The sequence below is a fragment of the Diospyros lotus genome, chromosome 5 (assembly GCF_014633365.1).
Source record: "Diospyros lotus cultivar Yz01 chromosome 5, ASM1463336v1, whole genome shotgun sequence".
In the NCBI taxonomy this organism is placed as follows: domain Eukaryota; kingdom Viridiplantae; phylum Streptophyta; class Magnoliopsida; order Ericales; family Ebenaceae; genus Diospyros; species Diospyros lotus.
In genome coordinates, this window is record NC_068342.1 from 41,459,862 (window position 1) to 41,477,827 (window position 17,966).

Consider the following 17,966-nt stretch of genomic DNA (forward strand, 5'->3'; position numbering starts at 1 on the left):
CATTACGAGGGGCATGGGCTGTTACAGATAAAGTGATCGGACCCTACCTCTGACTTCTCAGCAGCTTTGCCGCTCATGCGAGCTGGAGATTTTAGGCGAGCGACCTGGATGGCCCAGCGATCTGGAGGATATTTCAGGAGCTCGTTAGTCGATTGCTCCGAGCTCGTTGGGGGATTACCGGGAGCTCGCCATACGCTCGCTTTACGAGTTCCGGGTCTTTGATGGAGGCTGGACCTTCCTTGACGAGGTCGTCCGGGCCTTCTTGGCCTTGGGTGATTGGGCCGGTCTATCGGACCGAGTCTGGCCCATGCGGGGAGATGCGGGAAATACATATAACAGACCCTAAGATATCTTAGTATCTGTAGTTGTAACAATAATAAAACGACAACATATCAAATCTTTATTTCACTAATTATGGTGGTCAAGGATGTAAAATAGATTAAAACTTTGTTGGCATAGATAAATTAACTGAATTGCAATTTAGTTTTCAAAACTTTCTGCTCTATTTCATTCTTCAAGCAACTAAATAGTGCGGAAACTAGGGTTTTCAAAACTGAAACTATAGGGTAAATGATAGCAAATGCCTAATTTTTTTTTAAGAAACTTCCCTTAAATTGAACTAAGATGTGGCATCCATTTAGGCTACATTCAATTCCCTTTTACCTGTGCTCTTTAGGGCAGTTAAGGTGCATTTTAGGGACACTTGACTTTAATAATGTTATAAAAGGGGATATTAATGTCAAAGAGGTCTCTTCACGTGATTTTACTCTCTTTTTTTTTTGTAATTAATTAATTTTTTTATTATTTTAATTATATTTTTAAATTATATTTTTGAATCAATTTAATTCATATATTTTAATTTTTTATTTAATAATTTAAATATTTTATTATATTTTAAAATTAATTTAATTCATATATTTTGAATATGAGATATACTTTTATATATTACATTTTAAGAAAAAATTGGCCTCGGCAATAGGGTTGCGACCTATTTCGTGGAGTGGAGTGCGATTTTGTTCATTCCCTTTAACGGCGGTGACCATCACTCTCACTGCTTTTGTGAGGGTGAAAAGTAACAGAACGACAATTCACTACTTCTGAGGGTGAAAAATATTTTTAATTACCGTTCCGTTATTTTTCACCCTCACAAGTATCATTATTTTCACCCTCACAAACAATGAATTGTCATTTCATTATTTTTCACCCAATAAGGGCGATGGTCACCCGTTGAAGGGGCGAACAAAATCGCTCTCCGTGGAGTGGGTTGGGAAGAGCACATTGGGGTTGTCTTACGGGCTGACTTTTAGCGAGGCCCTTGTTGCTTGCGACAATGCCGAGCATTACGGCTAGGGCCGGTGGCGTGTTCTTGCCGATCATCAAGTCTTTGGCGCTGTCGGCCGGTAGTAAGCCCGGGGATCCATTGGCGAAGATGCTTGGGTCTTATCTGATTCAATCCCAGCTTCATGTTAGCTTGTGGTTTCCCTTAATTGGCTTCGAAACTTTTTCTTTCTTCTTTTTATTGAATTTGGTTTTGCAATTGTTAGCTTGGAGATTCCTTTCAAGCTGATTACTTTCATCAATTGTGAAATTGGAAACACGGGTTGACCTGTTCAGAGAGAATGGGGGATGCGGTAATGGCATTGAGTTTGTGCTTTTTCTAAATTCCAATTAGCAATGGCACTGCTTAGCCAACATTTAAATCTTGAATTGTTCCAAGTTATGTGATTCTATTATGTTCCTTCTATGAGCGTTAGGATCATCAGTTGTGAAATTGGTAAAAGCTGTTTTGTTGATGGAAAAGATTGAGAGGTAATAGCATTGATTATACTTTTTCTAATTAGAAAGGCATTGCTTAACAAACATAAAAAGCTTGTGTTATCATAATTTATTCCATTTAAATTATCTTCTATGTGTGTGAGGATTAGATGGGAGAGTTCACCCAAGTAAGGAGATGTGATGTAAATTTGTTGCTTACACAGTTGTCCATGTATTTGTGTTTCGTAAACTTTTGTTATTGGCGCAGTTGAGTTTATCTTCCTCCATTGGATTTTTTTTTTTTTGGTCAAACACATGCATAACATGCCAATATGCTCACAGTGATCATGGCAGATGCCGCAGATCTCTCTCTGTTTTATCAATTGATTGAGCAGCAAAGTCGCAATTCTGTTGTTCTGTTATGGGTATTTGATTCCTATACATTTATTTTCTGAGGACTGCAAACTGTTTTCCTTTTCTATGCTTCATTTCCAGGTTTCATGGCACGCTATATATGACTTATGCACTCCTGTTGTTTGATGCATGATAGTCTGCTGGTAACTCTAGTGCTCTTTTCCTAACTGCTGCAGCTCAAAACTTGCTGTGCCTAAAACTAGCTCAGGAGCTTGGGGTGATAATTACAAGCCCATGGGTTTCTTGGTTCAAGGCTGCTAGTTTACCCGCAATTATTTCTCTCCTAGCAACTCCTCTTATCTTGTACAAACTTTATCCTCCTGAAACAAAGGACACACCCATTGCTCCTGCCATGGCTGCAAAAAAACTAGAGCTTATGGGTCCTGTAACGAGAAATGAATGGGTGATGATTGATATAATGCTTCTTGCAGTCTCCTTGTGGGTCTTTGGGTAAGTATGAACTTGGTATTGTTTCTTATGCAATTCTTCTGGAATATCCTTTTGAAATTGGTTTGTTGCAAATTGTTATGAAAAACGTATCATATGTTACCATCACTGTTGGTTAACTTTATCATCAGTTAGGGAAGTGTATGTGAGCATGCTGCCAACAAAATATAATGGGAATTATGTAAGCATTCTTCAAGGATCTAAAATAGGGAATTATTTTTCAAAGTATGTAAGACCTTGTGTGTAGACAGTATAGCTCTCAATGGTTCTTATTTGGGTTCAAGTATTTGATTAGTTGAGATCTGGTGAAGGAGGACAACTTTATGTGTAATTAACCAATAGGTTTACCTAGTTATCCCGTTGTGACAAAGAAAAAGAGGAGGCTTTTAAAAGGAGTAGAACAGAAAGCTACCACAAGAAACCTCTTGAATAGGGGTAGGGGGTCCAAGATTGTGTAGGTTGCTTTGGTAATCACAAGCTAGCAAATTTAGGGATGTGAGCGATATTGCCCCTATAGTCTCATTTGAGGTAGATTTTGTGTAAGCCATAGTTAACAACATATTAAAGTAGTAAAGTACATAGTGAATTGCATGAAAACCTGAGTAAAAGAAATAAACTGGTTTGTTTGGTTATAAGACTGGCTTAACTTCTTATCATTTTTCATTATTTAAGCCCATCAACCTAGATAGAAACTCTCTTGTTTGTTTAAATTCATGATTCCCTAAAAGGTTGAAGATTTGAATGTTGAAACTCTCAAATAATTTTTTTATTTGTTCAAAATTCTTGGGGATGTAGAAATCAAAGGCCCTGAATAGGTATCCTGTCTTGCATATATCTTCAATCTTTACAGGATGAAGTCTCTGTGTGCATAACCACATCCATTTTTTGTTCCTTGTCTCAGGTTTGATATTATCTACAACCCTCAAAAAAGCATCTTGCATCCTTATTTCTACTTATTTATTAATATATTTATAGTCTAAGTATAAATTCATTACACTTAGAAAATAATCTATTTCTAAATTGAGTAGGAAATTTAGATTAATTCCATATGGGTTGACTTCATATCATGTTTGAGGAGGACCGACTCTGACTTCCTTTATGATGCTAGAAGTGTTCTATTTTGAAAATCCACAGAAGTTTAACCCTTTATGTTTTATTTCCAATGTTGTAAGAATGGAATCAATTTGATGCCAGATGAAATAGTGATGCGGTCACCAATCAAGACATAGTCCAAGGTCGACCCGACTAAACCGAAACAATAGTGCCGGAACAGTAGCATTGAAATAGTAGTAAATAGTATTTTAATACTTCATATATTTTAGGATTCTACTTGATTTAGGATTCTATTTCATGTTTCTACTTGATTTTGGATTCTATTTCATGTTTCTACTTGATTTAGAATTCTACTTCATGTTTGATTAGGGTTTTATTTTTATTAGGATTCTAGTTGACTTTTACTTAGGATTTTAGTTGGATTTTGTTTACAAATATTAGATAGATTTGGATTAGTCAAATATTATAAATATGTTTAGGATCTAGAGTTTGTAATCAAGTTTTTCTCAATACAAATTTTATCAACCTATTTGGGTTTTTTAACAAAACAGTCTTGTTTTTGCGTCTTCTTGAAAGCCAAGCTTCGGCCATTGAAGTTTATTCTTTCAAGGGTTTATTTTGATGTGTTTTCTTCACACTCGCTCTACAAGCTGCGTCAGGTGGTATCAGAGCGGTTCATTAGCCAATTAGATGGCCAATCTTGAAAGTAACGGTAGCAACCAGCCTCATGACGGTAATCGGGGGTTGCCCGTGGTTTGGAGAGCAATCGAAGAACAACGGGAAATAACTCATACAATGGAGCAGCAATTGGAGCGAATCCGCAACCAATTGAGCGTTTTACAACGAGTTAAGGATAATCGAAACCGGATTAATGGCGTGAGTCAAGCCGGCTATATTAAACCAGGAAGACCAACCATTAATCCCGTCCTCATTAATCCTAGAAGACCAATGATGGATGATAGCGACGATGAGGATGATCTTGGTCATATGATAGCCAACTTTAGTGGTAAAGGGGTTAGGAGAAATGCGCAACAACACAACCATTGGGGAAACAATGAGTATAAACGAAAGAATGGCTTTTCGATGAGTTTGGAGCTTGATCTTAAACATTATGTTGTCCCAGCAACCTCAACGTTTGCAAACTCAAGTCTGATTTATGCTAATATGACAGAAACTCCAAGGTTATTGACTCATACTGGGGTATTTTTCAGTCCCGAGGGCTCAGGCATTGCTTCGCAATTCAAGGATGGTGATGTTTCTTCTTATCAGCTTGCGACTGTAAAGGAGATGGAGGCCATAGTAGTAGATCCTTCTATAGTTTATTCAGGCTCTTAGATAGTTGAATCGAAGGCAATAAGAACATATTCACCTTTGCGATTACAAAAGCAAGATGGTCACAGGGGTCTCTTTGTGGATAGGGGTGTTGGATCTCCCAGGCTAGTTAACTCGGATAGTGCAACTGCTTTTGGTATTAATTTGAAATTAGATTTTGAAACTAAGAATGATGTAGTAACTGCTACTATAGATGATCAAGTGTTTAGACCAAAGAAGGATTCAAGTATCAACATTTTAAGTGATGGAGTCACTGCTGATAGTCATGGAATAAGCCTCTATTCGAAACAGTTTCAAAAGAATGCTTCTCTAGGCAAGAAAAATCTACAGATGAATTCGGAAGCTGTTGAGGAGTCAAAATCAAGAAAGCTGATGAAAGAGAAGGACCTGTGATAAAATTTACCAGATTAGAAGAGCACTTAAGATGGAATGTTCAACGTCCTCAATCTAACAGTAATAATACAGTGGAGGCCGATGGCAACAAACACGGTGATGGTTGGACCCATGCCAACGAAGATAGGGCTAAGAGGGGAAGGAATGTCTTTGCTCATGTTTCCTTAGCAGAAAAGTTCAAACAATTCAGGAAGATGTCAAGCAAAAATTACATAAATGAGAAGTACAAGGCGACAGTTGATAAGCATAGGAAGCACAAGGTATTTGAGGTTGAAGATGAAGTCATGATATTCTTGAAAAAGGAATGGATTCCAGCAGGAAAGCAAAACAAGTTCAAGTCAAAGAAATATGGTCCTCACAAGATTACAAAGAAGACCAATGATAATGCTTATGTTGTGGATTTGTCTATTCATATGGGTATTTCCAAACATTCAATGTGGCTAATATCTCTTTGTACTTGTCGGACGTGGATTTGTCCTACCCGGATCAAAATTCGAGGTCGAATTTTTTCTCAAGTGCAGGTGAATGATGCGATCACCAATCAAGACCCGGTCCAAGGTTGACCCGACTAAACTGAAACAATAGCGCCGGAACAGTAGCACTGAAATAGTAGTAAATAGTATTTTAATTCTTCATATATTTTAGCATTCTACTTGATTTAGGATTATATTTCATGTTTCTACTTGATTTAGAATTCTACTTTATGTTTGATTAGGGTTTTATTTTTATTAGGAATCTAGTTGACTTTTACTTGGGATTTATTTCTATTAGGATTTTAGTTGGATTTGGTTTACAAATATTAGATGGATTTGGATTAGCCAAATATTATAAATATGTCTAGGATCTAGAGTTTGTAATCAAGTTTTTCTCAATACAAATTTCAGTAACCTATTTGGATTTTTTTAGCAAAACAGTCTTATTTTTGCGTCTTCTTGAAAGCCAAGCTTCGGCCATTGAAGTTTATTCTTTCAAGGGTTTATTTTGGTGTGTTTTCTTCACACTCGCGCTACACGCTGTATCAAATTGTTATAAGCAAAATAGAAAAGTTTTCTCAATCTTGAACAATTCAATTTTTTCAATTTCATGTACTGGACTCCAGATTTAATTCTGTTTGCATCTGACATTCTCAAAAGCTTATACCACTTTAATTTCTAATCAAAGGTTCAAAATGCTTGATGCTTTTTTACAAATTACAAGATCCAATTTTGTCACCAATTTGACAACACCAAAAATCTTAATAATATCCAATCATGTTTATGCATATAATCTTAATGTAGCAGTTGGAATTGGTAAAAGAACAAAAAAAATCAAAGTCAAGCATTCCTGTTTTAGTCACCACCTTGTTACACCCCTAACTTAAATGGCCACAACCAACCCTCACCATGCTAACCATACCCAGCTATACTACAAAATTGCAAACCCCATTCTCCTACACCCATCCCAACCCTAAGTGGCCATCACCTTGTAGACAGAATACATATGTATGTGTAATTTCACATTAATTTACATATGTATGTGTGCTTGCCTGCAAATTTTCTTAGTTTCATTTTAGAAAGGGTTGATGGTTATGAGGCTTTGTGTGTGTGTTTTGGTGGGGGAGGGGATTCAGTGGGGTGGTGGAGGAAGAGGGTAGTGCATATCAGAAGAAAGAGAGAGAAGAGAGGTCATAAGATTGTGGTTCTAATCTAGTCTTACCCAAGCTGAGAGAGAGACTGAGGGAGAGAGGGGGTGGGGGAAGAGAGATTGTCTAGTGTGTCAAGACAGTGAATTTTATTTTACTTTTTGTTTTGGTTATCCATTGCTTTGATTGTCTTGTAATCATATTAAAATATTTTTGGGAAAAACAATGTTTTGCTCATAATAAATATTTGCTCAAGCATCTTATTCTTTGTTCTGGTTGGACTGTGTCAATATAATTTTCAAATATCAGATATTTGATTTTATAAGTTAATTTAAATTACATTTTTTTTGGGAAAAGGCACATCCTCTATGCATGGGGCTACAACTCTCGTGTGAGATGAAAGGGTTGGATGTAAACAACCTCACTTAGCAAATGCCAAGAGGTAGTCTATGTGCTTTGACCTCCTGACATTTAGGTTAGAAAAATGACCTACATGCCTAGGTTGCATGGAAACAGAAGCGGAAAACATTTCCAATGCGAAACGGAAATGAGGAAACGATATTTTTTCAAAAAAGTAGGAAATGGAAACGCGGGGTAAAGTGTAAATTAAAAAAATATAGATTTTTTTTGTAAATATAATTTTTAATATAGAAAATTATAAAAAATAGTTCAAACATAATACAAACAAATTTTTAGAAAAAATTAGGAGACTTTTTTCTAATGAAGGACAGTGAAAGGACCGAGGTTGGAATCGATGGTGACACAAGCACCATGCAAGAAGCAATCGGCGGCAACGGTGAGAGGACCAAGGCTAGAATCAACAACGACACGAGTATCGAGCAAGAAACAATCGGCGGTGATGGCGAGAGGGAACGACTGCGAGAGCACTAGATAAAATCGACAAGCGTGAGAGAGAGAATAGCGCCGAGAGGTTTTAGGCGAGGCAATCTTCAGATTCAAAAATTAGGGCTAAAGAGTAAAGGTGGCATGAAGACTAAAGAGAAGGAGAAGAAAATTAGAACTAGAAGAATATAATATATATATATATATAATTGCTAGTTAGAGACATAAGCAATTCCGTCTCTAACAATATTTGATCGCCGAAAATGCGTTTTTGAAAGTTTTCTGTAATTGCAAAACGCCTCCAAAACGTTTCGCAAATTACAGAAACGGCCTGAAAAAGGTTTCGGGCCATCTTTAATGTTATCGAAACGAGAAACGTCTCGGAAACGTCGAAACAGTGTCTCCGAGCCGTTTCCATGCATCAATGCTACCTGTTATGCTAAGCCCTCCTTTCTTCTATTGATGAAAGAATTGAATTTGAAAATCCTGAATTGCAATAAGTCATTTCTAAAGTTACTCTAAATAGTGATGTTGCTAGGTGCAGGCGTGCAACTGCCTTAGAATGTTTCCTTTTTGTTAACTGTCAACAGATATGTTCCAGATTTGGTGCCAGTGATTGATTCCTAAATCAATCAATGATTTCTTGATTTATTTCCTATTCTTATTGTATATCTTTTATTGTCATTCTTTCCATAGTTGTTGTATCTTATAGATTTGTATTCTCTCCTATTTGTATTCTTTTCTTATTCTAAGATTAGAATCTTGCTAACATTTAGAAACTTCCTAATCAGTAGAGGAAGTTTTGTATATATATATATATATATATATTACTCCCACAAGGGAGAATTAATCAATGAATTCACATTTTCAGTAAAAACTTTTTGACATGGTATCAAAGCCATTGACCTAGTGCTTCAATTTATTGTGCGTTCCTTCCATTTTTCCATCTTCATCGTCGTGTTCTTTTCTCTTGCTATCTCCAGCTACCTTTTGTTCTCTTCATAGTTGAGTTTTTTCCTTCTCCCTGTCTCTGGAAAGTCTTTGCTTCATTCATAACCTTTCTTCCCGATATGTCAACCACTCCTAATCCAACAGCAACCCCAGAATTGACTGCCACTAGCAGCACAACAAATACTTCATTTGTTCGTTCTGGAAGTATAGGATCAAGAGGAGAATTGCAAAATCTCCAAGCGGCCTATAGGTTGAATGGAAAAAATTACCTAAAATGGTCCCAACTCATCCGCACATTTCTCAAGGGGAAAGGGAAACTTAGCCACTTGCTGGGAACTGGTCTGAATGAGGGAGATCCTATGTTCTCGGCTTGGGATGAAGAAGACTCCTTGGTTATGTCATGGTTGTGGAACTCTATGGTACCTGAAATAAGTGATACCGTGATGTTTCTACCCACAACCACAAATATTTGAAGGTTAAGGATGTTGCCTAGATATACGAAATAAGGACCAAGGTGATAGCAACCAAGCAAGGGGGGAAATCCATTACCGAGTATGCTAACATCCTGCAAACCTTATGGCAGGAGTTGGATCATTATCAAAGTCTAAAGATGAAATGCAGCGAAGATACCGCTTTACAAAGAAGATTTGTAGAAAAGGAGAGGATACATAATTTTTTGGCTGGCCTCAACATGGAATTTGACCTGGTAAGAGTTCAAATACTAGGAAAAAATGATTTACCATCCTTTAATGAGGTAATTTCTCTAATTCGTGCTGAAGAAGGAAGGAGAGTAGTAATGTTAAACACTCCTCAATTTGAAAATTCTGCCATAATCTCTCTAAAGACTCCCAGTAAAGGGCCTAGAGATGACAGGAGGCGGTAGACATAAATACTCTATGGTGTACCTTTTGCAAAAAACCAAGGCACACCATAGACAAATGTTGGAGATTGCATGGAAAACCAACTACCAAGGGAGGACAACCGAGGGGCTAAGTACATGGTCAATCCTATATGGCCAGTAGTTCTCAGGAAAGTGAGCAAAAGAAACCAGAACCGGAAGATGAACTTAATAAGGCTGAAATTGAAAGGCTAAGAGGTTTGTTGGAATCTCTTGAGAAAAGGAGTGAAAAAGGTACTTGTTCCCTTGCACATTCAGGTATTTCATCTCAATCTCTCTCCTTACATGCTTCGGGAATTACTCAACCTAATAAATGGATCCTAGACTCCGAGGCAACTGATCATATGACCCCTTTTTCCAATCTGTTCATCACCTACAACCCATGTCCAAGCTCAAAAAAGATAGCCATGGCGGATGGATCCTTGACCATTGTTGTCGGTCAAGGACATGTCATTCTCAATGAACATCTTATTCTTAAAGATGTTCTCCATGTTCCAAAACTGTTCACTAACCTGATTTCTATCCAAAAGTTAATTCTGGACAACAATTACAGTGTTAACTTTTCTTTTAATATCTGTAAAATTCAGGGACAAGAGCTGAGGAGGATGATTGGGCTTGCTAGGGAAAAGGCTGGTTTATACTATCTAGATGGACCAAATGGGAAGGAGACAAAGGAGGAGGTTCACCCTATGTTATGTTTAGTTATGTCCAATAAAGATCAGATTTTGTTATACCACTCTCGATTTGGTCATCCTTCTTTTTCTACCATCCGAGTCATGTTTCCAGCTTTATTTAGGGATCTTGATATTAAAGATTTTTAATGTTTTGTTTGTGAATTAGCCAAACATAAAAGGGTACCTTATCCTTCATCAAATAAGAGGACTTCCCTTCCATTTTCTCTAATCCATAATGTTTGGGGCCTTGCAACCGTCCCCAATATTTTTGGGGCACGGTTGTTTATTGTGTTTGTGGATGATTGTACTTGAGTTGTTTGGCTTTTTCTCATGAAAAATAAATCTGAAGTTAGTACAATTTTTCCTTCCTTTTACAACATGATTAGTACTTAATTTGGAGTAGAAATCAAGAGATTGAGGTATGATAATGTTAAATATTACTTCAATCAATCCCTTACAACTTTCTTTCAGCAAAAGGGAATCATTCATGAGTTCTCTTATCCTTACGCCCCCCAATAAAATGGGGTAGCAGAAAAGAAAAATAGGCACTTACTAGCTGTCATAAGAGCACTTCTCTTCCATCACAATGTCCCTAAGCATTATTGGGGAGAAGCTGCCCTAACAACTACATTTCTTATAAATCGATTGCCTTCTAAAATTCTTGATTTCCATAGTACTTTGTTGGGTATTCTTCTACTCAAAAAGGATATAGATGTTATCATCTTCCTACTAAACGATTCTTTGTTTCTGCTGATGTGACTTTTGCTGAAAATTTATCCTATTTCAGCAATGATCAGGGTATCCAAAATTAGTCCACTACAAATGAAGATCAGCTTCTTTTCCTTACTGACCTTCAGCCCAATTTTTCTAATTTTTCTCCTGTTGATCCTAAATATAAAAATATTTATATCACATCTAGCTAAGTCTATTCTAGATTTTGCTATGGCATATGGGCTCATCATAACCAATACTAGGTTCAAAAAACGAGATGAACACTTAATCACATATAAAAATATCACATCAAGCACCCAAATAGATTACTTCCTCATGAGACAAGAGGATCGGTTATGTTGTAGGGATTGTAAGGTGATACCGGGAGAATGTTTGACTACTCAACATAGACTTCTAGTACTTGACATCCAAGTAAGAAATTGGAAGAGAAAAAATCACATAGAACAAAATCCAAGAATCAGGTGGTGGGATTTAAAAGAGGAGAAACAACTAATTTTCAAAGAAAAATTAAGGGGTAGAAGGGAATGGAATGGAGAAGAACAGACAAACCAAATGTGGAAAGAAATGGCTAATGCCCTGAGAAGCACGGCAAAGATAGTCCTTGGAGAGACAAATGGTAGAGCCCCTAACCTTAAGGAGTCTTGGTGGTGGAATGAAGAGGTACAATTGAAAATTAAAAATAAGAAAACTTGCTATAAGGCTGTATATCAATGCAACAATGAAGAAAATCAAAAAAATTATAAAGAAGCAAAAAAGGCAGCAAAAAGAGCTGTTAGTGAAGTAAGGTTAAAAGCATATGAGAATCTATATAAACGATTTGATACAAAAGATGGGGAAAGGGATATATATAAATTAGCTAAAGCAAGAGAAAGAAAAACATGGGATTTAAATCAAGTGAAATGCATAAAAGATGAAAATCAAAATGTATTAGTGAATGAGGGAGCGATTAAGGAGAGATGGAAAGAGTATTTCACAAAATTATTCAATGATGGTGGCGACACAAGAGTTAGGTTGGGACATTTTAGTAACTCCGAAGGGAATGTGAGCTATACATTTTATCGACGCATAAGTTCAAATGAAATAAGGCAAGCATTAAAAAAGATGAAAAATCATAAGGCGGTGGGACCATATAATATACCAATAGAAGCATGAAAATGCATAGGAGAAGAAGGCATCTCCTGGCTAACGCAATTATTTAACGCGATCCTTAAATCAAAAAAGATGCCAGATGAGTGGAGGAAGAGTACTTTGGTTCTCTTATACAAGAACAAAGGAGATGTTCAAAACTGTGAAAATTATAGAGGAATTAAGTTAATGAGCCATACCATGAAACTCTGGGAGAGTGTAATAGAGCAGAGGCTCAGAAAAGAAACAAAGGTCTTAGAAAATCAATTTGGTTTCATGTCTGGTAGGTCAACAATGGAAGCTATATACCTACTGAGGCGCCTAATGGAAAGGAATCGGGATCATCAGAAGGACCTACATATGGTGTTTATAGATCTAGAAAAGGCCTATGATAGGGTCCCTAGTGAAGTATTATGGAGGGTTTTAGAGAAGAAAGGAGTCAAAATAGCCTATATACAAGCCCTTAAGGACATGTATCATGGTATAGAGACAAGAGTCAGAACATGCGGAGGGGATACTAAACCGTTTACAACTACAATAGGACTGCATCAAGGTTCTGCACTAAGTCCATACTTATTTGCTCTAGTAATGGATGAACTCACTAGAGATATTCAGACAGAGGTGCCATGGTGTATGCTATTTGCATATGACATAGTGTTGGTGGATGAAACAAAAGAAGGAGTGAACACTAAGACCAGTCTTGCTGTATGACTCAGAATGTTGGGTAGTCAAATACCAGTATGAGCAAAAGACGAGTGTAGCAGAGATGAGGATGTTAAGATGGATGTCCGGCCATAAAAGAAAGGATAAAATTAGAAATGAAGTTATTCATAATAAGGTAGGAGTAGTGCCAATCGAGGAGAAGATGAGAAAGACTAGACTAAGATGGTTTGGTCATGTGAGAAGAAGACCAAGAGACGCTTCTGTAAGGAGAGTTGATAAAATGGAACAATTAGTCAAAAAAAGAGGTAGAGGCAGACCCAAGAAGATTTTGGGAGAGACATTAAAGTTTGATATGAAGTGTATGGATTTAAATGAAGATATGACAAAAGACAGAAATACATGGAAGTCTAGAATTCATGTAGCCGACCTTACATAATGGGATAAAAGCTGGATATGTTGTTGTTGTTGTTTGATCCTAAATATGTTCCTAACATGACTCAGGAGGAGCCTGACCCTAAGATACCTCACACATTGCAGGTCTACTCAAGACGGCAACCATCAGCTCCTTACCCAATGCAGGTTCCTACATCTAATCCATCTTCTGCACCTGTTGTTAGTCCTCAATCTATTACAAATGATGACATTACCAACCTTTCTAACCCCACATCAGGTAACTCTTATATTCCTGAGCTTATGGATTCTATTTGTGAACCTCCAAATGACCTTGATTGGCCCATTGCCCTTAGGAAAGGCACAAGAGCATGTACCAAACATCCTTTACACTTGTTCTTGTCCTATTCCAAGTTATATTTTCCACATAATGCCTTTTTAACCAGCGTTCACAACATTCCCATTCCTAAACATTTTTCAGAAGCTTTGAAGGATGAGAATTGGAGAAATGCTATGGACATCGAGATGGCTTCCCTAGAAAGAACAATACTTGGGACTTAGTTCCATTGCCCAAGGGTAAACACCCGATTGGATGTAAGTGGGTTTACACCTTAAAGTACAAATCAAATGGGTCTCTTGATCGGTACAAAGCACGCCTTGTGGCCAAGGGCTATACTCAGGTATATGGGGTGGATTATCTAGATACATTTGCTCCGGTTGTTAAGCTCAATACTGTAAGAGTGCTTCTGTCCCTAGCTGCAAATTTAGGCTGGTCACTTCACCAATTTGATGTTAAAAATGTCTTTTTGCATGAGGATCTAGAAGAAGAGGTGTACATGGATTTGCCACCAGGGTATAGCCCAAACACTTGGGGGAATATGGTATGCAAGTTGAACAAAGCTTTGTATGGCCTTAAACAGTTTCTTAGGGCTTGGTTTGGTCGTTTTGCACAAGTTATATTAAATCTCAAATATAAACCAAGTCAAGGGGACCATATTCTTTTTATCCATCACTCAGCCACAAGGGGAGAGACGGTGCTAATTGTTTATGTTGATGACATTGTAGTCACAGAAAATGATGAGGAAGGAAAGAGAACACTTCGAGACTGCTTGATTCATGAATTTCCTAGGAGGCAACCTTGTGACCTGGAGGAGCAAAAAACAGCATGTTGTAGCTCGGTCTAGTACAAAGGCGGAGTTTAGATCAATGGCTCTAGGTGTTTGTGAACTACTTTGGTTGAAAATTCTTCTAGATGATCTGAAAATTGAAGTGACAGGTCCTAAGAGACTCTATTGTGACAATAAATCAGCTATAAGTATTGCTCACAATCTAGTTCAACATGACATAACTACACATGTTGAAGTAGACATGCACTTCATCAAGGAAAAGTTGGATAGCGGCTTAATTTGTACTTCGTATATACCTTCTTGTGATCAGCTAGTAGATATTCTAACCAAGGACTACCTGCAGCCATATGCCAAAGAACTATCAGCAAGTTTGGAATGGATGATATCCACTCTCAAGCTTGAGGGGGAGTGTCAACAGATATGTTCCAGATCTGGTGCCAATGATTGATTCCTAATTCAATCAATGATTTCTTGATTTATTTCCTATTCCTATTGTATATCTTTTATTGTCATTCTTTTCATAGTTGTTGTATCTTACAGATTTGTATTCTTTCCTTATTCTAGGATTAGAATCTTGCTAGCATTTAGAAACTTCCTAATCAGTAGAGGAAATTCTGTATATATATATATTACTCCCACAAGGGAGAATTAATCAAGGAATTCACATTTTTAGTAGAGACTTTTTGACATTAACTGTCTATTTTGTGGATAGACATTATTTAATTGACTTATGGATTAATAGTTTATTCCAGATTGTGTACCAAAATGAGTCACATTTCCTTGGTGGAACTGTCTACAATTTATAAAGCATTCAAGTTCATATTCTGGCAACTGTTAGTTGCAAACTGCAATAGCTGCAAAATGGTTGTTAACCTCGAATAACTTTATGTGCTAGACTGAGCATTGCTGGCCTTGGTTTTGCATGCACAGGCTCATGGTATAACAAGTGTTGCTGCTGCTATGCTTGTCTTATCAATACTCTTGTTGTTGGGGGTGCTTGATTGGGATGACTGCTTGAGTGAAAAATCAGCATGGGATACCTTGTTTGCCTTTCTAGTGGGTATGGCAGGCCAATTGACTAACCTTGGGATTGTACCTTAGATGCCTGATTGTGTGGCAAATGCCCTTGAATCCTTCTCTTTGAGCTGGCCTGCTGCATTTGGTGTTCTTCAGGCTGCTTACTTCTTCATCCCCTACTTGTTTGCAAGTCAAACTGGTCATGTTGGAGCTTTATACCAAGCATTTTTCGCTATGAACTTGGCATCTGGGGTACCTGTTGTGTTGGCAGCATTTGGCTTCACTTACGTTACAAACCTATTTGGTGCTCTAACTCATTATAGCAGCGGTCAGATTGCCGTCTACTATGAAGGTGTGCCTATTTCTTTTTCTTTAATTTTCCGGGAACTGAAAAAAGGTGACCTATAAATGCAGTTTACAAGGGATAATGCCAAAGAATGTCTTTACTTTTTGATTCATTTCATTAGTTATGTTCCTTTTAATAATAAGCTTGACTTTTCAGGCTGGGATAGCAATTGACCCAGGAAACTACCCCCCCCCCCCCCCCCCCAAAAAAAAAAAAAAAAAAAGAAAAGAAAAAAAGAAAGATAAATAAATTAAACACTATTGGGATGGGTATTAAAGGATTTAAACAGGGTGTTGGTGTTTGGGTACTAAATGCATGTCTTATTTGAATTAGGTTTTGTATGTAAAGGTTTTCTGGCAATTGGGAAAAAACACCATCTAAAATGGCCATGGCAACCTTCCCCTTTGAACTCCTAATTAGTGACAATAAAGATGCATATAATACAGATCATTAGGGCTTTTTTCAGTAGGAACACCCTGCAGCACCCTGTGTCTTGACATGATGCATGCATTTATTAGGAACGAAAATGTGGTTTGTGATACATTGATGTGTACCATAGTCATTATGCATAAAAGGCTTGAAAATACTGAGAATATTGCATGCCCCAGTTACTAACTTATTATGGCATGAGAAGGTAGTAAGTAAGGCTAAGAGAGCCTTAGGAAAAGATTTGAGGACAGAAATGAGCTTAGAAGACCTAAAATAGGCCCATTAGGGAAGAAATTTAAAAATTGGAATGGGCTTAAAAATGGGCCAAAATTTTTATTAAGCTTAGTGCGCTTGATGGGCCCAAGGTATTTAAAAATTGGGATTGGGCTTAAGTTAACCCAATGGTCGGATTAATTTACACTGCTCGAGAGCCTTACCGAGAGGCTGACCGAAGGGCCCAAAATGACAAAAATGCTCTCACCCAAATTGCAAATTTGTTTCCCCTGCCCCTGTCTCATCTCTTCTCTCTCTTCCCTTCCATGGCCGGCTCCAGCAAGCGTCAACTGCCGCTGCATTGCCTCACCGACTGCCGCCTTTGCCTCCCCCATTGCCTCGTCGCCTTGCTGACCGTCGCTGCGAGGCGGCAACGCGAGGCAGCCAGGCGATGCAGCGGTGGTCGGTGCTTGCTGGAGGCTTCCTGCCATGGAAGGGAGGAGAGAGGAGGCAGGGGCAGGGGAAGCAAATTTACAGGGTGAGGGCATTTCTGTAATTTTTGTGCCCTTGGGTAAGCCTCTCAGTGAGGCTGTTGGGCTGTGTAAAAGGGTCCCCCAATGGTCAGAATGGTATTTATAAAGATGTTTGCAGGAAGTTGGCAGTTAGCTGTTGCAGAGAAGCTTAGTTGTTTAAGTAGTTAATGTTAGTGTGTTATTTGTACGGTTAATCTATTTACTGTAAGTTAGTTAGCTGCACTATCAGTTAGTTGGAGGGTTGGTAGTTAAAAATTAGTTAAGGACTTCCCTCCCCCCCCAAAAAAAAGACTAAGAAGCCAGATTTCAGTTTCCTTTAGATAAGAAGGAATAGAAAGATATGAAGCATTGAAATCACATCTAATTTAATGCTGTACATACATAGATGCACTTGTGCCAATTTTGATGGAAAGCTATTGGCTATTGGCAGGGCATTCATCTTTTTCAGATTGTAAAAGAGACATTTTAAGCTCTATCAGGCCGATATATTTATTTTCTCTTCTGATTGAACAGCTGGTTATGTAGACCTCCCTGATGTGTTCAAGATTGGCTTTGTAATGGCCCTTATTAATGCCATAATCTGGGGAGTTGTCGGCTCATTCTGGTGGAAATTCTTGGGCCTTTGGTAAAAACTCAAGATTTCCATGTAAGTGGATGCCGATTTGTTTTTTGGTTGTATTGTATTATGCCCCTCCATTGCAGGCCATGTTGGAACAAGTATCACCTTATTTCTAATGGAAATCCTCTCAATTTTGGCTCTGATTTAGGTGATGGTGCTCATCTTAGTTCTTTACTTCCATCACTGTCTCCTCTTCTTCACAGCATGATTGATATAAATGCATGAAACTATATAAATCTTGTTCCTGAACTCGCACAAGATGTACAAAATGGGATTAGCTCAAATGCAGTGCAACTCTGTGTTTGTGTCATTGTTGGTACTTCATTTTCAAGCATGCAAACAGATTTGAGAGTTCAATAATGTCGAAACAGATGTGACGTTTTCGTATGCA

At 37.7% G+C, this 17,966-nt stretch overlaps 1 protein-coding gene across 6 annotated transcripts; it reads left to right on the top strand.

The window, feature by feature from the left end:
- The first annotated feature begins 1,234 nt into the window (after positions 1 to 1,234).
- On the top strand, positions 1,235 to 17,713 carry LOC127801815 (dicarboxylate transporter 2.1, chloroplastic-like). 6 transcript variants are annotated; one of them, XR_008023192.1, is made up of 5 exons: positions 1,235 to 1,465; positions 1,545 to 1,631; positions 2,346 to 2,619; positions 15,349 to 15,787; positions 17,387 to 17,713. XR_008023192.1 is itself a non-coding variant. In XM_052337242.1 (3 exons), the coding sequence occupies exons 1-3, from the start codon at positions 2,177 to 2,179 to the stop codon at positions 17,409 to 17,411; spliced, it is 303 nt and encodes a 100-aa protein (XP_052193202.1). In that variant the 5' UTR covers positions 1,638 to 2,176; the 3' UTR covers positions 17,412 to 17,713. The 6 variants fall into 6 exon arrangements, 3 of the variants coding, with proteins under 3 accessions (XP_052193202.1, XP_052193201.1, XP_052193200.1); XR_008023191.1 differs by having other exon boundaries at positions 1,235 to 1,631; XR_008023190.1 differs by lacking the exon at positions 1,545 to 1,631 and having other exon boundaries at positions 1,237 to 1,465.
- The last annotated feature ends 253 nt before the right edge of the window (positions 17,714 to 17,966 follow it).